Below are 21,473 nucleotides of genomic sequence, written 5' to 3'. Positions count from 1 at the left end.
TGGCACGCTAATGTAAAAAGAACTTTTTTTTTCTTCTTTTTTTTTTACAAATTCATTTTCTTACAACACCAATAAAGCTACAACATGAACAGCGTAAAAAATAACTGGCTTATAAAACAATTTGGAGAGAGGTTAGACAAATATGGATCATTCAGTCTCAACAGGGGCCAAGTGTGAAGAGCGATGAAAGTAAAACAGAGAAAGCTTCAAAACAAACTGCAGCGCTTCTCATAGCTGAATGTCTAGATTCTTAACAAACTCAAGACTGTGCTGTATACATGAAGTACATTAAATCCTCCCTGTGTACTTGTACATCTTATGCACACATGCACTTGCTTGGGGGTTAAAACAACATGACCAGAAGTTATTGCCTATATGCTCTAGCAATGTTGTAGAGGATTGCTTTTACTGTACTGTGCTGTGCTGTACATGGTCAATCTGTTTAATTCTTTGGTGGGAGGAGCGGAAAAGTCAGAGTGTGACAACACCATCCCCGTGCTGACAAGAGTGGGGACAGGACAGCAGTGTAGCATGGGTAACGCCAAATTCCCTCAAACAGTGGAATGTTTCAGTAGTCTGCCTCATAACAGAGGAGTCAAAAGATTTCAATGGAAAAATCATCTCCCTTATGCGCGTGTGTGCTTCGGCCCCAATGACCTAGAGGAAATTAAGTAGATTAAATAAAATAAAAAGACAACAACGGAACAGAGAAGAATGATGTAACCAGCAACGTACTATGTAATCACATCTTTAAGTGCCCGGACCCAAGGCTTTGCATGCTGGAGCTGACGGGGAGTGGAGTTATTGGGGAAACAAGTACCAGGATGAAAGTCCACTCTGGGTTGTGGCACCCTCAAGCCAAGTATGTATCTATAAGAGCCCCATTGGATTATCATCAACTCAACACTTACTATCATCAGCAGTGTTGCAACACTTTACACAGGTGCACCCACCTCCACGGAATACTAAATATAACTGTACACCAACCCCCAGGTTACAAAATAGAAATGAGCCTGACATATAATAAAAACACATACACACTCTGATAAAACATCCACAAGAATTATTGCAACAATCTCTAAAAATAAACACAACATGTACTACAGCCATGTCAAAAAACTTCAAGATAATGTTAAGTTAAAAAAAAAAAAAAAAAAAAAAAAAATCACTTCAAATGCAAGTACTATGGCATACCAAGAGGGAGAGGGGAAGGCTTTCACTAAAACCACCAGCAGTTCTGATGTGCCCACGTTCAAGAGGACAAATGAACAGAGGAGATTATTTGTATCATTGGCTACAAGAATAAATGACGTCTGTTAAATCAAGCAGCAAACACACAAAGCGACAGCCCTATTGGTTCTCTAAGTGTTCAGGTATCCCATCTGACTGGCGTGGCGATGTCTGTGGTGTATCGGGTTCGAAGACAAATGGACAGTGGCAACAAATTGTCCACAAGGTGCCCTTCCAGGTGTATGCTGTGGCATTTCCCTTCTGTTCTGTTCCTGCAGCTCTGCGACGCTACCCAAACCTCTAACGCAGCAAGTAACTTCCAATTGTCTCTGCTGAAGAAACTAACAGCGACAGCAAGAAAAAAATAAAAGAAAAAGATGACAACAAAAGGATTCATGTCAGAATTCTAATGTGCATTCAGGTAAGGTAGCGCCCCCCCGGGCTCCTACCAACCCCACGGGCTCAGTGTTACTATCAACCTGCTCAGTGCCAACTTGCTACCATTTTAGTCCCATTTAAGATAGAGTTTCACCGTGCCCTCCACAGTCCCTACCTAAACTGACCCTATGCTTCCAACAAGCCCCCTCACTCGTGCCTACACAGTATCTCGCTCAAACAACCCTCGATACTCTGTCTCTTCGCTGCAGCCAGGCTATCTCTAGCCTCACAGAATCCCCCTCATGGCAACAATCACTTTCTGTCAGGCCCTTCTTTCGGACTAGCTTTTAACCTTAAAAAAAACGACCTCTACTGTGTCGCGAACATTGTACTGTAACTCATTCCCTGTACATGAAAACTGAGCTTCATATCTCTGCTCTGTGATCACGATGCATGAATTCCCTTGTGTGAGTTTAAAAAAAAAAAAAAGAAAAAGAAAAAAAAAGACACAAATATGTTCCAAACTAAAGCCACATTTTGGGTGCCAGTGCGATAAGAGGTTTACAGCTACAGCTATACTGTACATTTTCATATTTACATTAATATCCAGAGCAAATGTAACAAGAATTTATCTATGACTTTGGTAAGTACCCCAGGCAAGTTATCTCATGCACACATCATAAAATAGCTCAGCGTGATACCAACTCTGACATTAATCTTCATCATCTATAGTAAGCTGTCACTAAGGACGAGAAACAGCAAGGGCTGAGCCTACACCTGGAAGAGAGCTACAACTGCCCCGACTCGGATGTCAATCCAGGGAAACATGTCTCTCTAAGTATAGCTATAGTCTCGTGTGGCTTTCAGGATCCAAGCCAAGTAAACTGTGTCATTATATCTGTAAGGCACTACGAGGGAACAATGGTCAAAAACCTAATGACTGAAGAGGGTTTTGAGGAGGTGGACTACACACGCATGGCTGACAGTAGCACACACAGACAATCACGTTGTACATGCCTATGTTATTATAACCACTTTGTGCAATCACATTGAAAAAAAAGGAACAAAAAAAAAATCTATTGGTATCAGGAAAAAAAAAAAAAAAAAAATCTTAAAACAAACAGGTGCAGACTGCTACATTCTAAGAACGGGGCCCCAGCTAAGACACCTAGCTAAAACTGAAGTATCGTCGTAAAGGTGAAACGAAAAGGAAAAATATCTATAAATACACTAAAAAGTTTGTTGTCTTCTGTTGGTTATATTTCCAGAAGCCTCCTCGACCGGAGAAGGTGGAGCGGGGGAAGTTGCCTCTCTTTTCTCCCCACACCATGAATGATTTGGAAATATTAAGACAGTTCAAGGCCATCAATATTTTTTTCTTTGAAGAGCAGCAGGTTTCCGTATTTCACCTTCTCCCAAAACTCTTGGGATTCCAAACTTCCAGTCAGTAACCCCTGTTCAACAGTCACTTCCCAAATTTAAGAGGGGAAAATAAAAGAAAACAAACCAGAAAACCTCCACTGTCCCAAAAGGCCTCTTTCAAACCTTCCTGTAAAACTAGACATTACTTTCCTCATAAAGTAAAGCGAAGACTAGACAAATAAAAGCAAAAACTGGCCCTTTTAGGAAGAAAAAAACAGAACTGAAAGAAAATATCTTGAACTGTACCCCTCTGAAATTCATCTTTCCCTTCTAGAGAGGCTGTGAATCTTTTGTTTCTTTTTCTCTCTGTCGTTATATCTTCAAGTTATACGTGACAGTTTCATAAGGATTGCATGTTCCTCTGTCTTTGTTATGTCTGAGGTTGAGGAGAGGATGTTCAGGATGTCGATGGGGCTCAGGGCGGGTGGGTTCGGGAGGGGGGGAGCAGCAGTGCTGGGTGAGGCTCTCCAGTGTCAGTCAGTGTCTTCTCTAGAGGTAAGGGTACTGGTTGACCTTGGTGGGGCTCAGCGGGTATCCAGTGTAGACAGTGGAGGCGGGTGAGGCGCTGATGTAGGCCTGGTGGGCAAACTGGGCCTGGTACTGACTGTGGTGCAGGGTGGGCGAGGGCAACACACGGTGGCCCATGCTGACTGGGACCTGGTGGACGATGCTTGGTGGGTAACTACCGTGCTGGACCGCATGGCGCGCCGAGCCTTGTGACGCCACCAGGTGGGCCACGGTGCCGGTGGAGCCCAGAGCAGCAGGAGCTGTGTAGGTGTAGAGGTGGGGCTGGCTGGGCAGGTGTGTGGCAGCCAAGTGCGGGTGGACGTTGCCCGTGTGAGAGGGGCTGTTGTGATGGAAGGAGTACGGGGCCTGAGTGGCGATGGTGGGGGTGATGTAGGCCTGCTGGCGCCGATGACCTCCGTTTCGCTCGGCTACCATGTGCTGCTGGGCCTGGAAGAGGAGATGATAGAGATTTAATAAATCTATTTCCCAAAGTGTTGAACTATTCTCAGCTTTCTTACACACACATATTCACACACTGAGAGTGTTATTCATGTCTCTCTATACCTGGCTGAGATTGAGAGGCTGCTGCTGGAGGGGGTGTGGCCCTGAGCGCTGCTGTCGGTAGGATCCACCTCCAGTCACGCCCCCCGTTATGTGATTATTGCCAGACACCACTCCGTTGGAGGATTTGAACTTGTAAGCTGAATTCTGATGGTTCATTGCATCTGCACAGGAGAAGATACAAGTTTGATTAATTGGCAAGCAGCAACTTTAATACCTCACGACGTGATAGTTAATAGCTAATACACCAGAGTTTTAGAGTCTGCCAAAGTCATTCACCTGGCATCAGTCGCTCACACTCATTCGGGACCTCACTGCTCTGGGTTTTGAGAGGGGGGATGATGATGGTGCGGGGGTTCCCATTGTTGTAGTTGTCCAGTATGGTGGTCTTTGTGTCGTAGCTGTTGTTGTTGGGCGGTCTGGACTCCACAGTGTAGGGGCTGTTGTTGCTGGAACAGTCGGAGTCGGGTGAATCATGGACTGTCACACAACTGATGACATTCTTCCTCTGCTTTGAAGATGAGCTGGAGGAAACAAGGGGACGAGAGAGAGGAAAGTTAATTAGAACACATTTAAAACTGTTATGGGTAGTTTATTTTTGCTACATCTATAATTATAGATTAGTCTTTGATCATACGTTCTGCAACCAAGAATTAAAACTGTAAGTTAATACATTACTCTATGTATTTCTGCAAATTATAAATCAGTGGTTACCATTGCTAGTTAACTTTCTGTCACCTCTTGCTCACAATCATTTGCGATGTGTTTCATTGTAGCATGCCACAGCAGTTTCAGTTCATCGGTATTATAGCTCTGCGGCTATAAAACTGATTTGATCAACCGCCACAAAACACTAACACCCCAGAGATTATCGCTGGCCTTGAGTAGCCCAGATAGCATTCACATCAAATCACGTTTTATCCTCACATGGCCAAAATGCCTATATTATATTTTATACGCTACTTGGAAAACCCCAAAATGAGATCACAGAACAAATAAGATGACAGAAAGTTGTTTTGCTGTCAATGTGGGGAACATATTTTGATCCTGCTAAGTCAAAACAGATGCATGCCATGTTTTTGAACAGGCATGCATCTTTATCTTGGCTGATCTAAGTCTGCAGCTGTTTTTGTTGTGTGTATTGTTGAAATTCATACTGCAATGACAAGCCTGAAAATCTCTGACATCAGTAGCAGTTCATAATAAAATGACAAGCACTGCAATGATCAACAAACTTTTTAGAGTGTATAAAACAAACCACATTTAAAAAAAAAAGCCACAGGACTGACCTGTTGTTTTGTTTGTGGTCATCCTCCTCATCTGTGTCGCTGCTGATGGTAATGATGCTGACTGCGGGGCTGGGCGTGTCAGGGATGATGATGGTCTGTCTGGGGACGTGGTGCTGGTGCTGATGGTCGCGGGTGGTGCTGGAAGCCTGCTCTGCTTCACCGGACCCCCACCCGCTGCCCCCACACGGCTGCGGGGGCGGACAGTTGGAGGCCGAGCTGTTCTGTAGCACAGCGCAACGCGGGGGCGTGTTCTCCTTCACCCTCTTGGAGCGCTGCGGGGACAGCACCGCCTGGGAGGATGACACCTCGTATGCTGACATGTTCCTGATAGAAAGACAGGGACGGGGTGAGTGTCTTCCAGACGGCGATAAACATGGAAAAATCAAAAGCTGCGAGACATCATGGTCTTATAGTGATGAGCTTTAGCTGCCAGGATGATAGATTGCAGTGCACCTAGAGCCACCTGAGTGTTTAAGAGTACCTGGCAGACATCTGGTGCTGTTTGTTCTTTTTGGAAGAGGAGCTGTTATTGGTTGAGTGCTGCCTCATAACATGTGCCACTCCCACATTGAGCGTCTGGTTGGATGGGAGCGTGACGTGGCCAGCCAACAAGGCTGGCTGCTGCATGATGGGATTATAATGGCTGCCATGAGGGTGGGAATTCCTGTAACATAGCACAGTTTAAAGTTACCACAACAGTTAGAAACCTGTAACTGGGGCGTCAGCGCACGAAATACTGAACGATACTTTCACATATCAGGATAATCAAAATCAGCATTGATGGGAGGTGAGGATGGATAAGAATTTCCCACAGAAGTCAGCAGGTGGCAGCAGCTAACTTTTCTATAGAGGACCACAGGAGAGGAGAGGGAGAGAGCAAAGAGGGAGGGCAGAGGAGCTGACACCAGCAGCTGTGGAGCGATAGCTCTGCAGAGGAAGTGCGACACTTTCCCAATCGTCTCTCAGAGGACAACAGAGCTGCCACTGGCCGGGAAGGGAGGGAGAGACGGGGAGGGTGGTGTCTGGTCACAGATGGACAGCTCTGAATGAATTTGAGCATACATGGCCTTAACAGCCCTCCACACATACACATTATATACCTGCGTCCTCCTCATCTCCCTGCAAATTGCCCTCTCCCATCCATCCATCCATCCATCCATTTATTAAGTTGTCGTAGTGACAGGCTATACTCGACATGATGTCTCTACATGTACATATATCCCATCTCCCTGAGGTAAATCTGCTCTTATAAAAGCACCACTGTTCACATGGGGACTGTGATTCACTCAAGATAAAGGACAAGCTGTCAGAGAGGAGCAGACTCCTCAGTTGATTGGTCCTATGCTATACCATCTTCCTATAGCACATTTTGAGCTATAAAGGCCATGAAACCACTGGTGGCCTGTGTGAAATCCATTTATCTGACCTGAACTACAGACTTACCCCTGGTATTATCTGTATAAATTTGATTGTACAAAGTGCTTTGATTTGGAAGCTTTAAAATGACACGTGTCAACCTATTGGAAATATTTATCCAGCTAAATCTTGCCTGAAGAAAGGTGGGCTAGAACCTGAAGGCCACAATATTCAGACATCATGGTACTCTCCTAAATCTGTTAAGGTTAAAATTAGCTGGAAGCAGTTAAGAGTAAGAAAGCAGTGTTGTTCACCTCCAGTTGGCGAGAGGCTGTGTGCTGCTCATGGAGTCGGGGATGACAGTGGCATGCTGGACTGAGGTGTGGGTGAGCTGCTGCCAGGCTGGAGGCAGTAGGATCTGCTGGGTGCCGCTGGGCCAGGCCTGCTGAGGTAGGAGAACACAGAGCGGGGGATAAACAAAGAGGGGGAGACGACAAGGAGTAGAGATTGAAAGGAGTCAGTTGCCAAGTCACAAAATGAGAATTTTATTAATTAGTTTTATTCCTAAGTTTGTCATGGGACTACAAAGTTACCCATGATCCTTTTTTTTTTTTTTTTTGCATCTTTAAATTCAGACATCATAAATGCATGAACAAAGGAAACTCATTGAAACTGGCTGATTAGTTTGAGGGTGTTGTGATAAATGAATGTATCTTTTCAAAAGTGCATAACAGCTGGTTTCAACTAGCTACTGGGCATGCAAAATGAACTCCGCCAGCTTCAAGGAGATATCCATTGACAAAAGAGAAAAACCAGGACTTAATAAAGATGTAGAGCAGCTCCTTTCTTTGTGTGCTCGTGTATGAGTGACTGAGCGTATGCGAGTGTGTGTTTGTGAGGGAGTGTGATTATGTGTTTGACTTGAGTCAAATCAACCTATGTTCTAATTAAATTCATAGGCTTATTCAAGCTGTTGTGAAAGAGGCTACTTTGTATTTCTGATGCAGAGCAGGAGGAATATCAGGCATAATATGCCCTGAGATGTGCCAAGATGAGTGAGCGTACATGCATGCCCAAGCGTGTTGGTGTGCATTACTGTGTGTATGTGTGTGTGTGTGTGTGTGTGTGTGTGTGTAACCCTAATAGTTTAATGCAGTTCTATTGATTAGCACTTTAATGTCAGGGCTAATGAATTGTTCCTTTAATACCATTTGCACATCTATTTACAACAGCATCAGTATGTGCTGCAGCGCGCACACGTTTAAATAGAGGAAGAGAAAGACAGAGAGAGAGGAGGGAGGAGAGAGAGAGAGAGAGAGAGAGAGGCACCGTACAAAATGCAAAGCAGGTAATCTGTGTATATAGCACAGTAACTTTTTTATCCTATGTTTTATCTTTATCTTTGTCTTTAGCTTAACCTTTATCTTTATTTTCATATATTTTGCTTTGCTCTGTCTGTTCCCATTATATTCTGACACAAAGTGGCTGTTCTGATCTGCAGTCTGGCTGCAGGCTTGTGGAAGTTGAACTGTTTTTGTCTGAGGAAGGTTGCAAGCCCAGACCGACCAGCCTGTCGCTGAAGTGTTGCAGGGGGTGGGGGGAGGGCATCTGCAGGCCAGCAGAGCTGCCGTGTCTGTGCACTGATGACTGACATCTCTAATGGAACATTCTGGAGCTCGAGATGGTCTTTACATCTAAGACCACATCCAAGGCCTTTTATCATCATGCCATTAAGAGACACTAATACATCCATCCATCTCCTGCTCCTCCTCCTCCTGCTCGCTCTATCTCCATTCCTGGCACTCTACATGCCTCTCTCACTAGGCGTCTGCGTTGTGTAACCAGCCTGTCTGCCCTGAAATGGTAACCCAGTTAAGAAGCCGTTTTCATTCTTCTCAGAGCCTACCATCACTATCAGCAGCCCACCGCCTCCCACCTCGACCTACACTCCCTGGGTGAAAACCCTTTGTCACCTCAGGGCTTTGAAAGCCCCAGCTCTCACTGCCCAATTGTTTCCACATTTTCTGCATTCCTGCTCCAGATAAAGGTCCTGCTGGTTTCCCTGCCGCCCTGCTTGGAGCCTCCTTCAAACCCCCCCCCCCGCACACCCAAGGAGCTTGGGGGTAAACTTGCATGGGTCCGAAGTGGGTGAAGGGTGCGGGGGTGTGTGGGTGACAGTGAGCAGTGTGTGGGTGAAGGCACAGGTGGGGAGAATGCAACCAAGGGGCAAACACCGCCTCAGACAAGCATGTGAGACCTCCCACAGTAACGGAATAAACACGAAGAAAGAAACATACACACACACACACACACACACACACACACACACACAAACACACACACACACACACTCACACACCACACACCCAGTTATTAGGTGTGCTGCTCGCTGGCCTATATAAACCATCTGCTTAAATTAACTATTGCCTGTCTTTGTTTAACATGTGTGCCGACAGAGGTTACAGTGAACACCTGCAGAGCATGGCAGCAATGTGTGAGCTACACTTGATATATCAATTAATGCAATTTGTGTTTTTCTTAATAGACTTTTTTTTCCTTTTTTTTCCCTTTGATTGAGCCATCATATCCATGAATCTGGTGATGTGAGTTCTCTGGTCATGCAAAGCCTCATCCAAGCTTCCCCTGACCTTCCAGAATCCTCTGAGGCCTGTAATTTGGAGCGCCTGACTTGGAACCAGCCCTAGAGCTAATCACCATTTGGTATCTGACAGATTAACCCGCCATAGAAATACAGGCACGCTCACACATACACACACAGAGCTTGCTGCCTGCCTGCCTACTGCATGATTAAGTGGAGATAAGGGAGTGCTTCAAACTCCCTGGATTCTCAGGGATATTTAAAGCCTTCATGGAAATTTCCATAGGGAAAGAGGTGGTGTGGCAATGGAAGTGGTCTACAGTGTGTGTGTGTGTACAGAGAGAGTGATGCACAGTCACTCTCTGTTACTTCCAACAACTGTATATTAGCAGCTAAAGCTCCGGCTCCGCTGTGCAGGCTCCAGTGAAGGCCTTCTCTGTGTGAAAGGCTCCTGCCTTTGTGTGCATCAGACCGTGGCGGCTTCAGCCTCCAGGAGAGCGGGGCAGCAGAGGGAGCGAGAGGGAGAGAGTGCGAGGAGAGAGAGAGAGAGAGAGAGAGAGAGAGAGAGGCAGGGAGCAATGCACAGAAGAGCGCTCAGGAAAAACACAGCTGCCAGCAGGAGCAGGGTCACGAACATTGAGTGATTTCCAGCCTCCATCGATAGATACTATTCTTAGTGAAGGCTTATGAAAAGAAGGATGCAGAGAGCTTTGTTTAAATGCGGGCGGTTCCAAGTCTCACAGGCACTGTTATTGTTAAGGCCCACAAAAGTCGTTAGTTTTCTGTCTGTCATACTCGAAAATCTCCCTACCTGTGTAAGCAGGCCAGGTTGGATCTGCAGAGGCTGGGCACCAGGGGCCTGCGTCACTATGGGAACAGCATTCTCCATCCGCACAGAATAACTGGTGTGCTTGGAAGGGGACGCCTGCAGCCCTGTGCACAAATAAAGCACACACACAGACAATGTCAGCAAATAAGTGCAGCGATACTTTCCATATCTGTCACTTATAAACAACATCATACGATTTGCAAAATTAAGAGCGAGAGATCAGATAACGGGTTATATGTGCAAACTGATTTATCAGCATTCAACAGATGTCAAACCCATTCTGCAGTGTGCAAATATAGCAAGGCTACTGAGCAAAACAAAAACAGTAGTCATGGCAATGGTATAATTGCAGTTACGAATAATGGATTTTTTTTTTATCACCCATTCCACAGAAAGAATAAACAAACAAATAAAACAATGCCTTGGAGCTCTTCTATCCCCCCAGTGCAAACACAGAGGAGTCAAAAGGGGTGTGATTAAGCATTACACAAAGATATTACATTTCCTTTCAAATGATTAATTGCCTTATTGAGTTATCATTGAATCACTGTTTGTATGATACGATTGACACTGCTTGCAGGGGGCTAGGCTAAAGCTGTGAAACCAGAAAGCTAGCCAAAATGAAGAGGACTGTAGGCACAGAGACAAAAGTAAAACTGACTGCACTGTACTGTATTTATGGTAAGAGAGCAATGCTGGTCTTAATGTTTAACTACTTTATTGTAACTACTATACTGTATCATAAACCCATCTATTCTATCTATCTCTTCTATTTATAGTAGTCATGGCTGAGATCTTATATTTTGCACAGATCCTCACACATCTTATTCTTGCCTTTTGTGCTAATGCAAACTGACAACTCAGACCTCCTTACCTTGGAAGCCAGGTGGGCAGACAATGAGCGCCTGCTGGAAAGGGTCGGGTCGGGCAGCGCAGAGCTGAGGTGCCCCCGGCTGCAGGGGCATGGTCCTCTGGGCTACGGCTGCCATGGAGGCAGCTGAGGGCTGGTAGAGTGCAGATTGGTAGTTTAGTATGGAGACATCAGGACTTGCAAAGGAAAGGGTGGCATTGTTGGTGGTGGAGGAGGGAGCCAGGTTGGTGGCCTAAAGGAATGATGGGACCAAAATAAAAATCATGAGAGTGGAGGCTCTGATGGGAAGGACAGGGAAGTGGAAGTGCTCCAAGGAGGGAAGGCTGAATAGCAGGCATGGTAAAAAACAGAAAGGTAAAGATGCAAAAACAACCACCAGATCAGGAGAAGATGAATAGCGGGGCATCCATCACTGATGAAAGCCGATGGAAGAATGAGGAAATTGGACAACTGATTTGAACGTGTCTTAAAATATGCGCATTGTTGATTTGATTAATTAGAGGGAGAGAAAGAATGTGAAGAGAGATGCAATCAATGTTGTAATTCTTAGAATAATTAACCGTCAGTGAGCAAAATGTCACCAGAGCAAAGAGCTGAGATTCTGATCATTTTACATCATTTCCAGCGTTTACTGACCTCATGTCTTTACACTAGAGTAATGCTACTGCTGGACAGGAAATATATACCATCTATGGTGACAATATACTGTATATGGATTGATACTTTATATGTCTTGGTGCACTATTTAGAGACACTTAACCACACAACAACACAAACATATTATCACACTTAAATGAGCGTAGGAGAATACATTATAATATCATGCAAATGGTACAGAATAATGAATCGATATAATGAGCTGCCGCAAAATTTGACACTTCATGTCACAGCTTCACTATCTAGCCTCCAAGTCAATACACCTGACAGGAGTAATATTTCACAGCCAACAGTCATTCTATAATTATGTAAGCTTAGGTTACTTCAGCACGTCTTGACCATTAATAAGACATGTGAAATACTAAGACCGCCAGGGAACATCCTCGAGACAAACAAATGCTTTTAAGAGACACCGTTCGCTCAGCTTGCAAGAAGTACTTGCTCCACGAGACACTGTCTAATTTTAGCCCTTTCATTACGCATACATAGGGGTGGAGGGAAATACAGAGACAGCGCTTTCATTTTTCATTTGCTCTCTTTAGCGTGTTCAATGAACACCAGGGGAGGGAACATAATCAATACGGCACTGTGGCATTCATCATAAACAAGCACAGGAGCAGCAAAATACAAGCCAAAGATGCATTCCAGCCTTGCAAATGAATCGAGCTGAATAAATCACTAACTTAAGTCTGTCTATATGCCCCGAGAGTCAGGCGTAGAAAAGACAAGCCGAGGGAATGTTAATCCATTTAAATCACAGCAAGATGGGGTTTTTTTTTTGTTGCATGCTACACAGTGTGAGCTGGCTCGATATAGTTGGTGATAAAGAACTCTGTTTACTAAAGAATGGGGAGGGGGTGGGGGGAAGAGAGCAGGAGTTGTAACTAAGCACAATCTGGAAAACCTTGCAACCCGACGCTCTGTGATTCCAGCAGTAGCCAAAAGTCAGCAGTTTCGATTCACAGGCCGTACGAGAGCGAAGCGGTAAAGCACCACAGGCTCAACCCAGAGAAATGGGAGGATAGAAGAGAAGACAGAGGAGGACAGGAGGGAGAGGGGGGGAAACCAGAGGAAGCCTGGTAAAGGGATTCTTAAGGCCTGAAAGCCCCAGAATGCAAGGCAAGCAGGAAGTAAGGGCTTGTCATGTGTGTAATCAGCACTTTGTGACAATCCCACAGGACTTGGGGCACAGGCAGAAATGCAGGCAGACAGATATACATGCGCCGAGGCAATAAGCACGGAAACGTGCAGACAGACAGGGAGAACGGATGGAGAAAAAAAATAAAACAAAGGGACAAATAGCTGCTCACAGGATGCGAAGCTGTTCAGCCACTGATATTTGGCATTTTTTGGTTAAGACATCATTGGACTGGCTGTGTCAGCAAATACATCATTCATGTTTTTTCTTTAAGAGTTTGGGATCTGCTTTAATTATCCATTTTGACACATCCTGTATTTTGTCAGAATGCTATTATTTTGAAGGTCACATACTTCACTATTTTTATGTGCTTTTACTTTTCTCACCTGCATGTCTTTTATGATAGCGTATATAATTGTCTCTAGCATAATCATCACTTCACTGGAGCCCACTATGGAAATGCAGTAAACCATAGCTAAAATAATTGACACAACCAGCATCTGAAAGCAGTGGTTGCATAATAGCTTGCTGATGAATAGATGGATGTTTGAATTTTTTTTCAGTTTTACCTGGCTGTGCACAGTGTTCAGCTGGTTGTTGAAGGTCATGGTGAGGTTGGTGGAGGTGCTGGGGGCCACATGGGTGATAAAGGGCGTCTTGCTCTGGTTGACTGTGTCGTACATGTTGACACGACGCTTACAGATCTCCATATTTTGGAAGCACGACTTCACACTGCACAGAGAGAGAGAGAGGGAGGGAGAGAGAGAGAGAGAGAGAGAGGGAGAGCGAGGGAGACAGAGGAGGAATGAGTGCTGAGTCTTATGACAGTGGCAGATGTTACTTCACTGTTTAAAATGATAATTAACAATAATAATAAACAACAACAGAGTCTGTTGAGGCTCGTACTGTGTGCTGTGCGGGAAATCGAGGAGATGTGACATAGTGACAAATGGGTGGTTGAGTGTTTCGATAGGGGTGATCCTCTTGTCTGCGTCGATGGTCAGCATCTTGGTTAACAAGTCGATGAACTCCCTCCTGTCAGCCTTTTCTGACAGCATGTCGCTCCCCTCCAGGTCTGATGTCATGTTCACCTGGATGCATGAAACAAACACACACAGACACACACACTTCTTAGTATTTCAAACAGCTGATTGAGTATTCAAGCTCTCTAGTGTTTCTGCAGTCGTCAGAGAAAAAATCTCTCCCGCGGTTCATTCCCATAGAGAGACCTATTAATACTCACAAGGCCTCATCAGTTAGGGTGTCAGTTTGTGTGTCACAGAGCCCAGTGATAACCTTGCACTTTAGTGACATTATAAACATTTGCACTGGTATTCATAGCGCCACTTGAAATATCTCCTGGCGCCTTCACTGAGATTTTTATCTATTCCTAAGATGTGAAAACAAACAAAAAAACATGAACCCAATAAATGCTGCCATTGGTTAGTCCTTAAAGAACCCTTTCACAAAGAACACCATTTTCTGAGTGCCTCTGAAAAAGCTGACATAAGACAACTTAACCTAAATATGTTCTGAGGCAGTTCTGGGAAGCTGCCTTGGAACATCATGTTGCTTCATCTTTATTAAGCACTGCAGCTTAGGTTGTGGGTAAATACTAGGAAAAGCAGCAGATATCTGCTCTGATGAAAATCTACATAACGAGCAGGAATTGATTTGGTCGGCAGGGAAGTCACTCTCGGGCCCGGGTTTTACTTTCAGGGTTGTCATGTGTGGCGAGGAATGAAGGAAGCGGGACAAGGTCATGATATAGCCTGTCTGGGCTTAAGCGAACAAGCAGATTGTCGGGCAATGTAAGGACAGACACAGGGACAGTGGCAACAAACAGGCAGCCTTGTTTATTGTGGTTCTGCCATGCAGAGGTAGCAGGTAGCGATTTTTCATAAGGACGCAGCGCTTATCTGTGGGCCTGCTGCAGGGGCTATCAGATGTGCTGCCAGTCAACACTGCAAATCTGATTCAATTCTCTTTCTCTATGCAGGTTATTCAGGCTCGGTAACCATTCCTCTCTGCTTGCCATCTCCGCTGGCTGTGATAAAGGAATAATCTGCAGAATGAGGTGAGAAATAATCACATTGTCCTCTGCTAGTCGAAGAGATGACTTTGGGAAATGTACAGTTTGGTGGCACATGCATAGCGTGTTGCTGAGGTGTGCCACAGTAATCACGCCGGATGAGAAGAGAGCCTGAAGAGGAAAAAACAAGCTTGCCATCATCAACTTAATTAAAGTAAGTGAATTTACTAGATAGAAAGGATATTTCCAGGCTTCATTTTCTTTCAGTAACAGCAAGAGGCAACATTTGACATTTCCAAAACTTGAATGAAAATGGTCTGTGAAGAACACAGGGGCCTCCACTAACATGGTCAGCCTTGCGTGTCTTGCATGTCAACGGCTGTTTATGGAGCCACATCTGTGCCGTGAGGAGCACTGACATGCCGCTCTGGAGTAAGGGCAGGGATGGCAGATGTCGAGCAGTGGGACAGATTGGGCTACGCCTCAGGAGATGTGGAGTTAGGCATGCGGGATGCAGGCCCGTCTTCTGCACAGCACCACAACATGTGCAGACTGGGCCATAAACTTTATGTCGGTAGGAGGAGAGGCAGAAGAAAAGGGAGAGTGTATTTAAGTGCATGTAATAAAAGAGAGATAAGGTGAAGAACATGCTGCTCTTCCTGCCATGGCTTCACACACTATCAACAGAGATACTGAATGATTGCAGAACAAAGTGAATCCATTTTTGAACAGTTCTGCCCTCCCCTCCATCTCCATCGGGCCATTCGCTGTAAGTTGGTCTCTGATTTACTCAAATTAGATATACTTGTGACTAAAGCCTCCCCACATTTCCCACGACTGAAAGGAGGTTCATTATCTCTTCCTGGCACCCAGCCCCTCTGTCTTGCAGGGCCTTCAGCTATATCATCCATTATACACGCGGAGACAGATGTCCACAAGGCTGACTTGTTTATACGGTCGGGACAGTGAGATGGGGCAAAATAGGCAGTTTTCTCCCACATTAAGCTTGTGCAGCTCTGCTGTATCTCCTCTGTGTTTCTGTAGTAAGCTGAGTCTGGCTGCAACAGTGAGAGGAAGATGGGACACAGAGCTTGAAGCGTAGGAGACAGAGATGACCCAGGGGATATCATACCACTGCAGGTTGGTTTCATTAAACTCTGTGCTGCATGTGTGTGTGTGTGTGTGTGTGTGTGTGTGTGTGTGTGGTAACTACAAATTCAACAAACCCAGGCAGTGATAGTATCTCGTCCCAGCCGACAGCATGTTATTCCAGACAGGCCTGACAGCGGCCCTGGGCGCTACTGGACAACCATAATTGTCTCCATCACTTAAGTAGCTACATGTGCTGCGTATCCACACAGACAGCTTCCAGACGCCTCTGCTGCTGGTGGGGCACCAGGATGACCATATTCCAGAAAAAGAAATAATTCACCTGCTTAACTCTTATCTCTTGGCTAGTCTTTATCGGAGGCAGGATCAAGGAGCATGATGACAAGAGAGAGCACTGTCAGAGATTCGAGGGGGACCTGAGAAAAACATTGTAATTTTCCATCAGCGCTGCCATATCTGCCAGCAGAACCAGCATTTGGCCAAGCGAGCGGGAACAAAACAACACTCACTATCATCTCACTGTCAGGCACGTCCTATCAAAATGTCATGGCTACATGTGAACTTTCCCACTGTGGAGAGATGATTTCAGTCTGAGTCACAGAGGAAAGGGACATAAAATGCAGCTGAGGTCAACGACAGTACTTCTCCACAGATGAGTCTGTAAGTCACCTCCTGGGGTTATGTAAGATCTCCCAAACAGATTCCAACAGGTGACATGCAGGGCTGCAAGGAGAGAGGGGCTAACCAGCTGAGTCATGCAGACACAACATGGTGCTGGTCCTACTGAGCCGGTCTGAAAAAGTGGTTGGGGCCTTCTGGAGTGTGTGTGTGTTTGAGCGTGTGTGTGTGTGTGTCTTAGTAAAAGAGAAAGGGGGGGGGTGACAACATTTTGTGCCTTTACCCTCTACATGCTTACATGAACTGCAGATGTACAGAGCGAAGGCGTAGCCACAACACTCATCCCAGTTTAAATAAGAAAGCAAACCGTACATATCTAACACGTTAACCAGCCTCACCACATGTTCAGCTCAAATGTCTGTCTGTAACTTATTAGATAGCGGTTAAGCGAAATGAAGAGCAGAGGCAGAGTTGAGGAGAGGTTTCGGTGAACAGCTGCTTTCATTTCGCCGCTGTAAAATTCTATAGAGCTCCGCCACATCTGGAGATCTGGCCTTGAGAGGATAAATATTTTAAAGGTCTTCAAATATTTGATAGACAATTCTCGGGATGTAATGGATCAAACAGGCCCAGGACCTGACTAGCCCCATCAGAGGAAGCTTCAAATGTGAGACAAGTGGAAACAAAAGAGATAGCAAAAACTGAAAAAAAAAAAAAAAAAAAGAGCTGTGTTTTGTGATACTGAAACAAAATACCTGCGCCATATCATCCAAGCAGTTGAAGATGTACTTGCGGGCCTCCTTGGACTTGATCCCTGTTTCACCCTCGTGGTCCTCTGGAGTCTGTGGGAGACAAGAAGCAGATGTTCATCCCAAATCCCATCACACTTCCCCTCTGGAAACGCACTATTTACATTTGGCTCATTACAGCCTCTTGTTGTTGAAGTGCAGCAGGACTCGGCTTGCCCTCTGAGCAACCCTGGGGTAGCACACAAACACTCATCTAACAGCCAGGGAAGATAGGGGGGACTGCATGTGGAGGCCCACACTACATCACACCAACGCCGAGACGATGTACAGAGTATACACTGCGTTACGCCTACACACATTTTACACAAGTTCATGTGCACACACGTTCACATAAACCATATGAAAATGCAAAAACAAGCATAAACGCACGTGATAATTATCTTTCAAAGGTTAAAAATGTACACTAAACAAATGTGTGTTGACTATAGAAACCTCCTGACCGAACACATGATATTTTTAATCACAGTCAGCAAAGCAACGCAGCTGCTGTTACATGGAAACACATGGTGAGGTCAAATTGAAGCTGAGCAATTGCTCTTCAGAGTGGAAAAGAAGTGGTCAGGATGCCTTGATATTTGACTTTCCACATACCAAAGACAATAGAAGATCATGATGAGTTACAGCAATGATGTCAAGTGCAGGCTAATAATCCACCCCCCCTCCCCCTTTAACCTGACAATAATGTGTTTTCAAAAGGCCCATGGCTCTTACAGTTTTTCAGAGAGTACACAGAAATTCCTCATTGTGAGCAAACATGTGAGAAAGTTGTGTAACTTTAACATAACAACTGCTAAAAGCCCGTTGGGCAGCTTGAGAGCATGCACACTATGTACTCTATATCAATACATCTTCATTTAAAGGCCAATCATCATCCTCATCAGCTGTTGTAAGTGCGGTATGTTGATGGGATTCATAAGAAATCCACTCTGCTTTTCAAAGAGGATCAGTCCCAGGCACAGGCAGAGCAGACGTGGAGCAAACATCGCCATACCCTGCAGAGATGGATCAGTGTTTGCAATTTGATACAGTCAAGAACTCAATGTGCAAATTCACTGTGTGACACACAAAAGTTCAAGTTAAGTTAATCAGGTTAGAGAAGAAAGGAGCACACCTCCTCACTGAGCGGCCTACATAAAGGGACAGTGGGAGGGGGTTAGAGCAGACTCCCTCTGAGCTGGATTCACCAGACTGGGTTTCCATTTGCCAAATCCTCTAACACAGATCCATTTTGCTCTCATAGCCCTCTCACTTTGTTTATAGCCAGAAATAGGCCTGAGTTTCTGGAATATTAATGGCAGCTATTGCTGGCAAAGATTTTTGCTCATGAAGTATGACCTGCTCCTACAAGGATGTTCTAGATGCAACCAGCTGTGCATGCAGATGCATCTGTATCATTCAAGCTGTACCTTAAGTCTCCAGAGAGGATAGGTGGAGTCGGGGTCTCTGTTGAAGAACCTGGTGGTCTTTGTCCCTGCACTCAACAGATACTCTGCAGGCAGACCCTGCGTCTGTGAGATGTACCGGATCTGCAAGACAGAAGATGAAAAACGCAACCACATCACATGCATGAGTGAACCACGAGTTGCATTTAATTAGGGAGCAACGTGAATCTTTCATGCTGACCACAAGAAAAAAAAAAAAAAAAAGCTAAAACTTTAGGAAGGATGTTCTTTTGGCAGTTTGGAAATCCAGCTGAATCTAGTTTATCTGGCTGATATCATCCAAAGCAACAAAACATGACCTGAGCTCAGGAGTCTAAGATTGATTTCAAACTTGTAAATGAGACACTTTGACTAAGTTTTGGGGCCTGTGCAAAATCAGGCAAGCTTGTTCAGTGATGGAGCACAACTTGCTCAAGGTTTTCCCACTGAGCCTCGTCTGAGTGATAGAGAGAGGGGAATGCTGCAGTGTCTTGCTCTGGAGCACAGGGGCTGCGCTAATTGGACAAGTGGCTCTGTGGCATCTGTTCAGATAAACAGGGAGGCTGCGCAAGAATCATCAGGGGCTGTCAGGGGGATTAGAGAAGCATCCCACCCTCCCAAACACACTCACAAGAACACACAAGCGGAGGGAGAACGCACGCAAATGCATATACATAAACATAATAGTGCACGAAAACAGATTCATGGGTATGCTAGTACCCCAACACCCAAACAAGCACAATCATGAGCTGCTCAAAGGTCAGGAGACAGTTTGAGGGTCCAAGCAATCATGTGTTACCTGATCGTACTCTGAGGCTCCAGGGTAGAGGGGCCATCCCAGGAAGAGCTCAGCTATCACACAGCCCAGGGACCACATGTCTATGGCCTCACAGAACGGCAGGCCCAGGATGATCTCCGGAGCCCTGAGGACAGAGAAGACACAGTACTGTTAGTGGAAAATGTATAAGTTCAGACTGAGCAGAGTTATAATGGGACAAAGGCATTAAAAATGGAGACATACAATAAATGTAACATGACTACATTGTCATTTTCAATAAAAAGTCATATTTGCAAGAGGCTCGTGAGAAGCCTCTCTTCACACTTCCTATGAGCTCATGGAGAGCAGCCCAGTGTAGTAACGCACAGGTCAGCAGAGGAAATAACCTACGCTGAATATGTAGGAGTGAGCTGGAGACTGCCCACAAATTTCAATAGCATTCCCAGAGCCAATATGATTTAATTAGACAACATACACATATAAATTAGGTGGACTTTTTTTTTTTTTTGCAAACAGACCACAGTTCTGCAGCAAGACAGGCGATTCAATTAATTTGCTGTGTGTGAAGGCTGTCATGCTGGCAGTTTCCAAGGTGGCGCCTCGCAGATAACTGATTGATGAACCATGCAGGAGCACCAATCACTGAGCCCCATCTCTGCTAGTCAAACACGGGGACTGTGTAGAGGTGGAAGTGCATGTTTACTGTGCTTCACGCTCCACAGCCACAAAGCAATGTGGAAGCAATTATGCCACGAAAAATAAAACCAACATAAATATTCTCTTGAGCATGCAATGAGCTTCATCCGGGTTTTTAGGGCGCTGCATTTGAGTTAATAATGCCAGTGCTTAATTTCCAGGCACTGGCTTTTCCCAGTTTCCCACTGGCTTTTTGCCCACACACACACACACATACAGTGATGCACCACTTCATATCATTTCAGTGGTGGAAGAAATAAATATCTCTGATTTGATGAAAAAGAAGAAATATTGTTTGAGTTATGTGAACAGCAGTGCAGTCCCAAACTATTCCCAAATTTAATTCAACACGTTTTATGTCCTGTCAGAAAGACTAATACACTTCTTGTGAGCTCATGTCTCTGATGGGGCTTAGAATAACTAAGAACATAGTGACTCTGCTCGCTAACAATCCAAACCCGTTTCGAAAGGTCCTCGTGCTGTCATCACTATAGGTTCTGAAGTTCTGTCCTATCTATAACATCAATCTAGACTGAACGACTCAAACTGAAACCCCTCTTTATCAATTAATAACATATTTACAGCATGACACACAGATCAAAGGAGCTTAAGGAGCTGATCTCAGAAAGTTTCTTGTTCACAATGCTAATTGCTGTGACCATGGTAACTAGGCTCCCCCCCCAGCCTAGGCGGGCTCTGGCAGGGTTTTGGTCGCAGAGAGACAAACGAGGGGGCCTGGCCTCGGGCCCGCTGGAACTGTAGGTACCAGGGACACAGAGAATGTGGAAAACAGCATGGGGGGATGCTATAGGTCTTTACAGACCTGCAGGAGGGGGTCGACGGGTGAGTGGTCTGAGGGCAGCTGGAGGGTTTGGAGGAGAATGGATCTGCACACCTAACTATATAGAGGCAGAGGATAGATGATGAGAAAAACAAAAACCAAAACAAGACGAAGAAAGAGAAAGTTAGAGAGGCCAAGAGAAATAAAGCAAGTGAGGGGGAGCAGCGCTTTGCTCAGTGAAGAGCTCCTGTCACAGAAGGTGGTTATTGGGGTCTCAAGGGCAGCAGTGGAACAGACACCAAGACAACACTCTAGCAACAGTATCTTAGGGCGCCATTACACACCAATACAAAGACACCTTCACAAACAATGAGCCGAGACGTCTATCAAG

At 45.2% G+C, this 21,473-nt stretch overlaps 1 protein-coding gene across 2 annotated transcripts in view; it reads right to left on the bottom strand.

The window, feature by feature from the left end:
• hipk2 (homeodomain interacting protein kinase 2) overlaps window positions 1–21,473 on the bottom strand; it is a 68,368-nt gene continuing 46,895 nt past the window's right edge. The window contains exons 3-15 of one of the 2 annotated variants that reach the window (XM_071504841.1): window positions 19,627–19,750; window positions 18,813–18,932; window positions 17,353–17,439; window positions 13,744–13,928; window positions 13,407–13,569; window positions 11,046–11,274; window positions 10,154–10,275; window positions 7,058–7,188; window positions 5,869–6,051; window positions 5,388–5,711; window positions 4,378–4,622; window positions 4,102–4,262; window positions 1–3,984 (exon numbers count right to left, since the gene is read on the bottom strand). In XM_071504841.1, coding sequence (XP_071360942.1) covers window positions 3,520–3,984; window positions 4,102–4,262; window positions 4,378–4,622; window positions 5,388–5,711; window positions 5,869–6,051; window positions 7,058–7,188; window positions 10,154–10,275; window positions 11,046–11,274; window positions 13,407–13,569; window positions 13,744–13,928; window positions 17,353–17,439; window positions 18,813–18,932; window positions 19,627–19,750 — 2,539 coding nt within the window. In that variant the 3' untranslated portion in view covers window positions 1–3,519. The remainder of the gene's footprint in view (window positions 3,985–4,101; window positions 4,263–4,377; window positions 4,623–5,387; window positions 5,712–5,868; window positions 6,052–7,057; window positions 7,189–10,153; window positions 10,276–11,045; window positions 11,275–13,406; window positions 13,570–13,743; window positions 13,929–17,352; window positions 17,440–18,812; window positions 18,933–19,626; window positions 19,751–21,473) is intronic. The other variant, XM_071504849.1, reaches the window with a different exon arrangement.

This window comes from Trachinotus anak, unplaced genomic scaffold, assembly GCF_046630095.1.
Source record: "Trachinotus anak isolate AG129_WGS33_773 ecotype Australia unplaced genomic scaffold, CSIRO_AGI_Tana_v1 ptg000002l, whole genome shotgun sequence".
Taxonomy (NCBI): Eukaryota; Metazoa; Chordata; class Actinopteri; order Carangiformes; family Carangidae; genus Trachinotus; species Trachinotus anak.
This window is presented reverse-complemented; position numbering and strand designations above follow the sequence as displayed.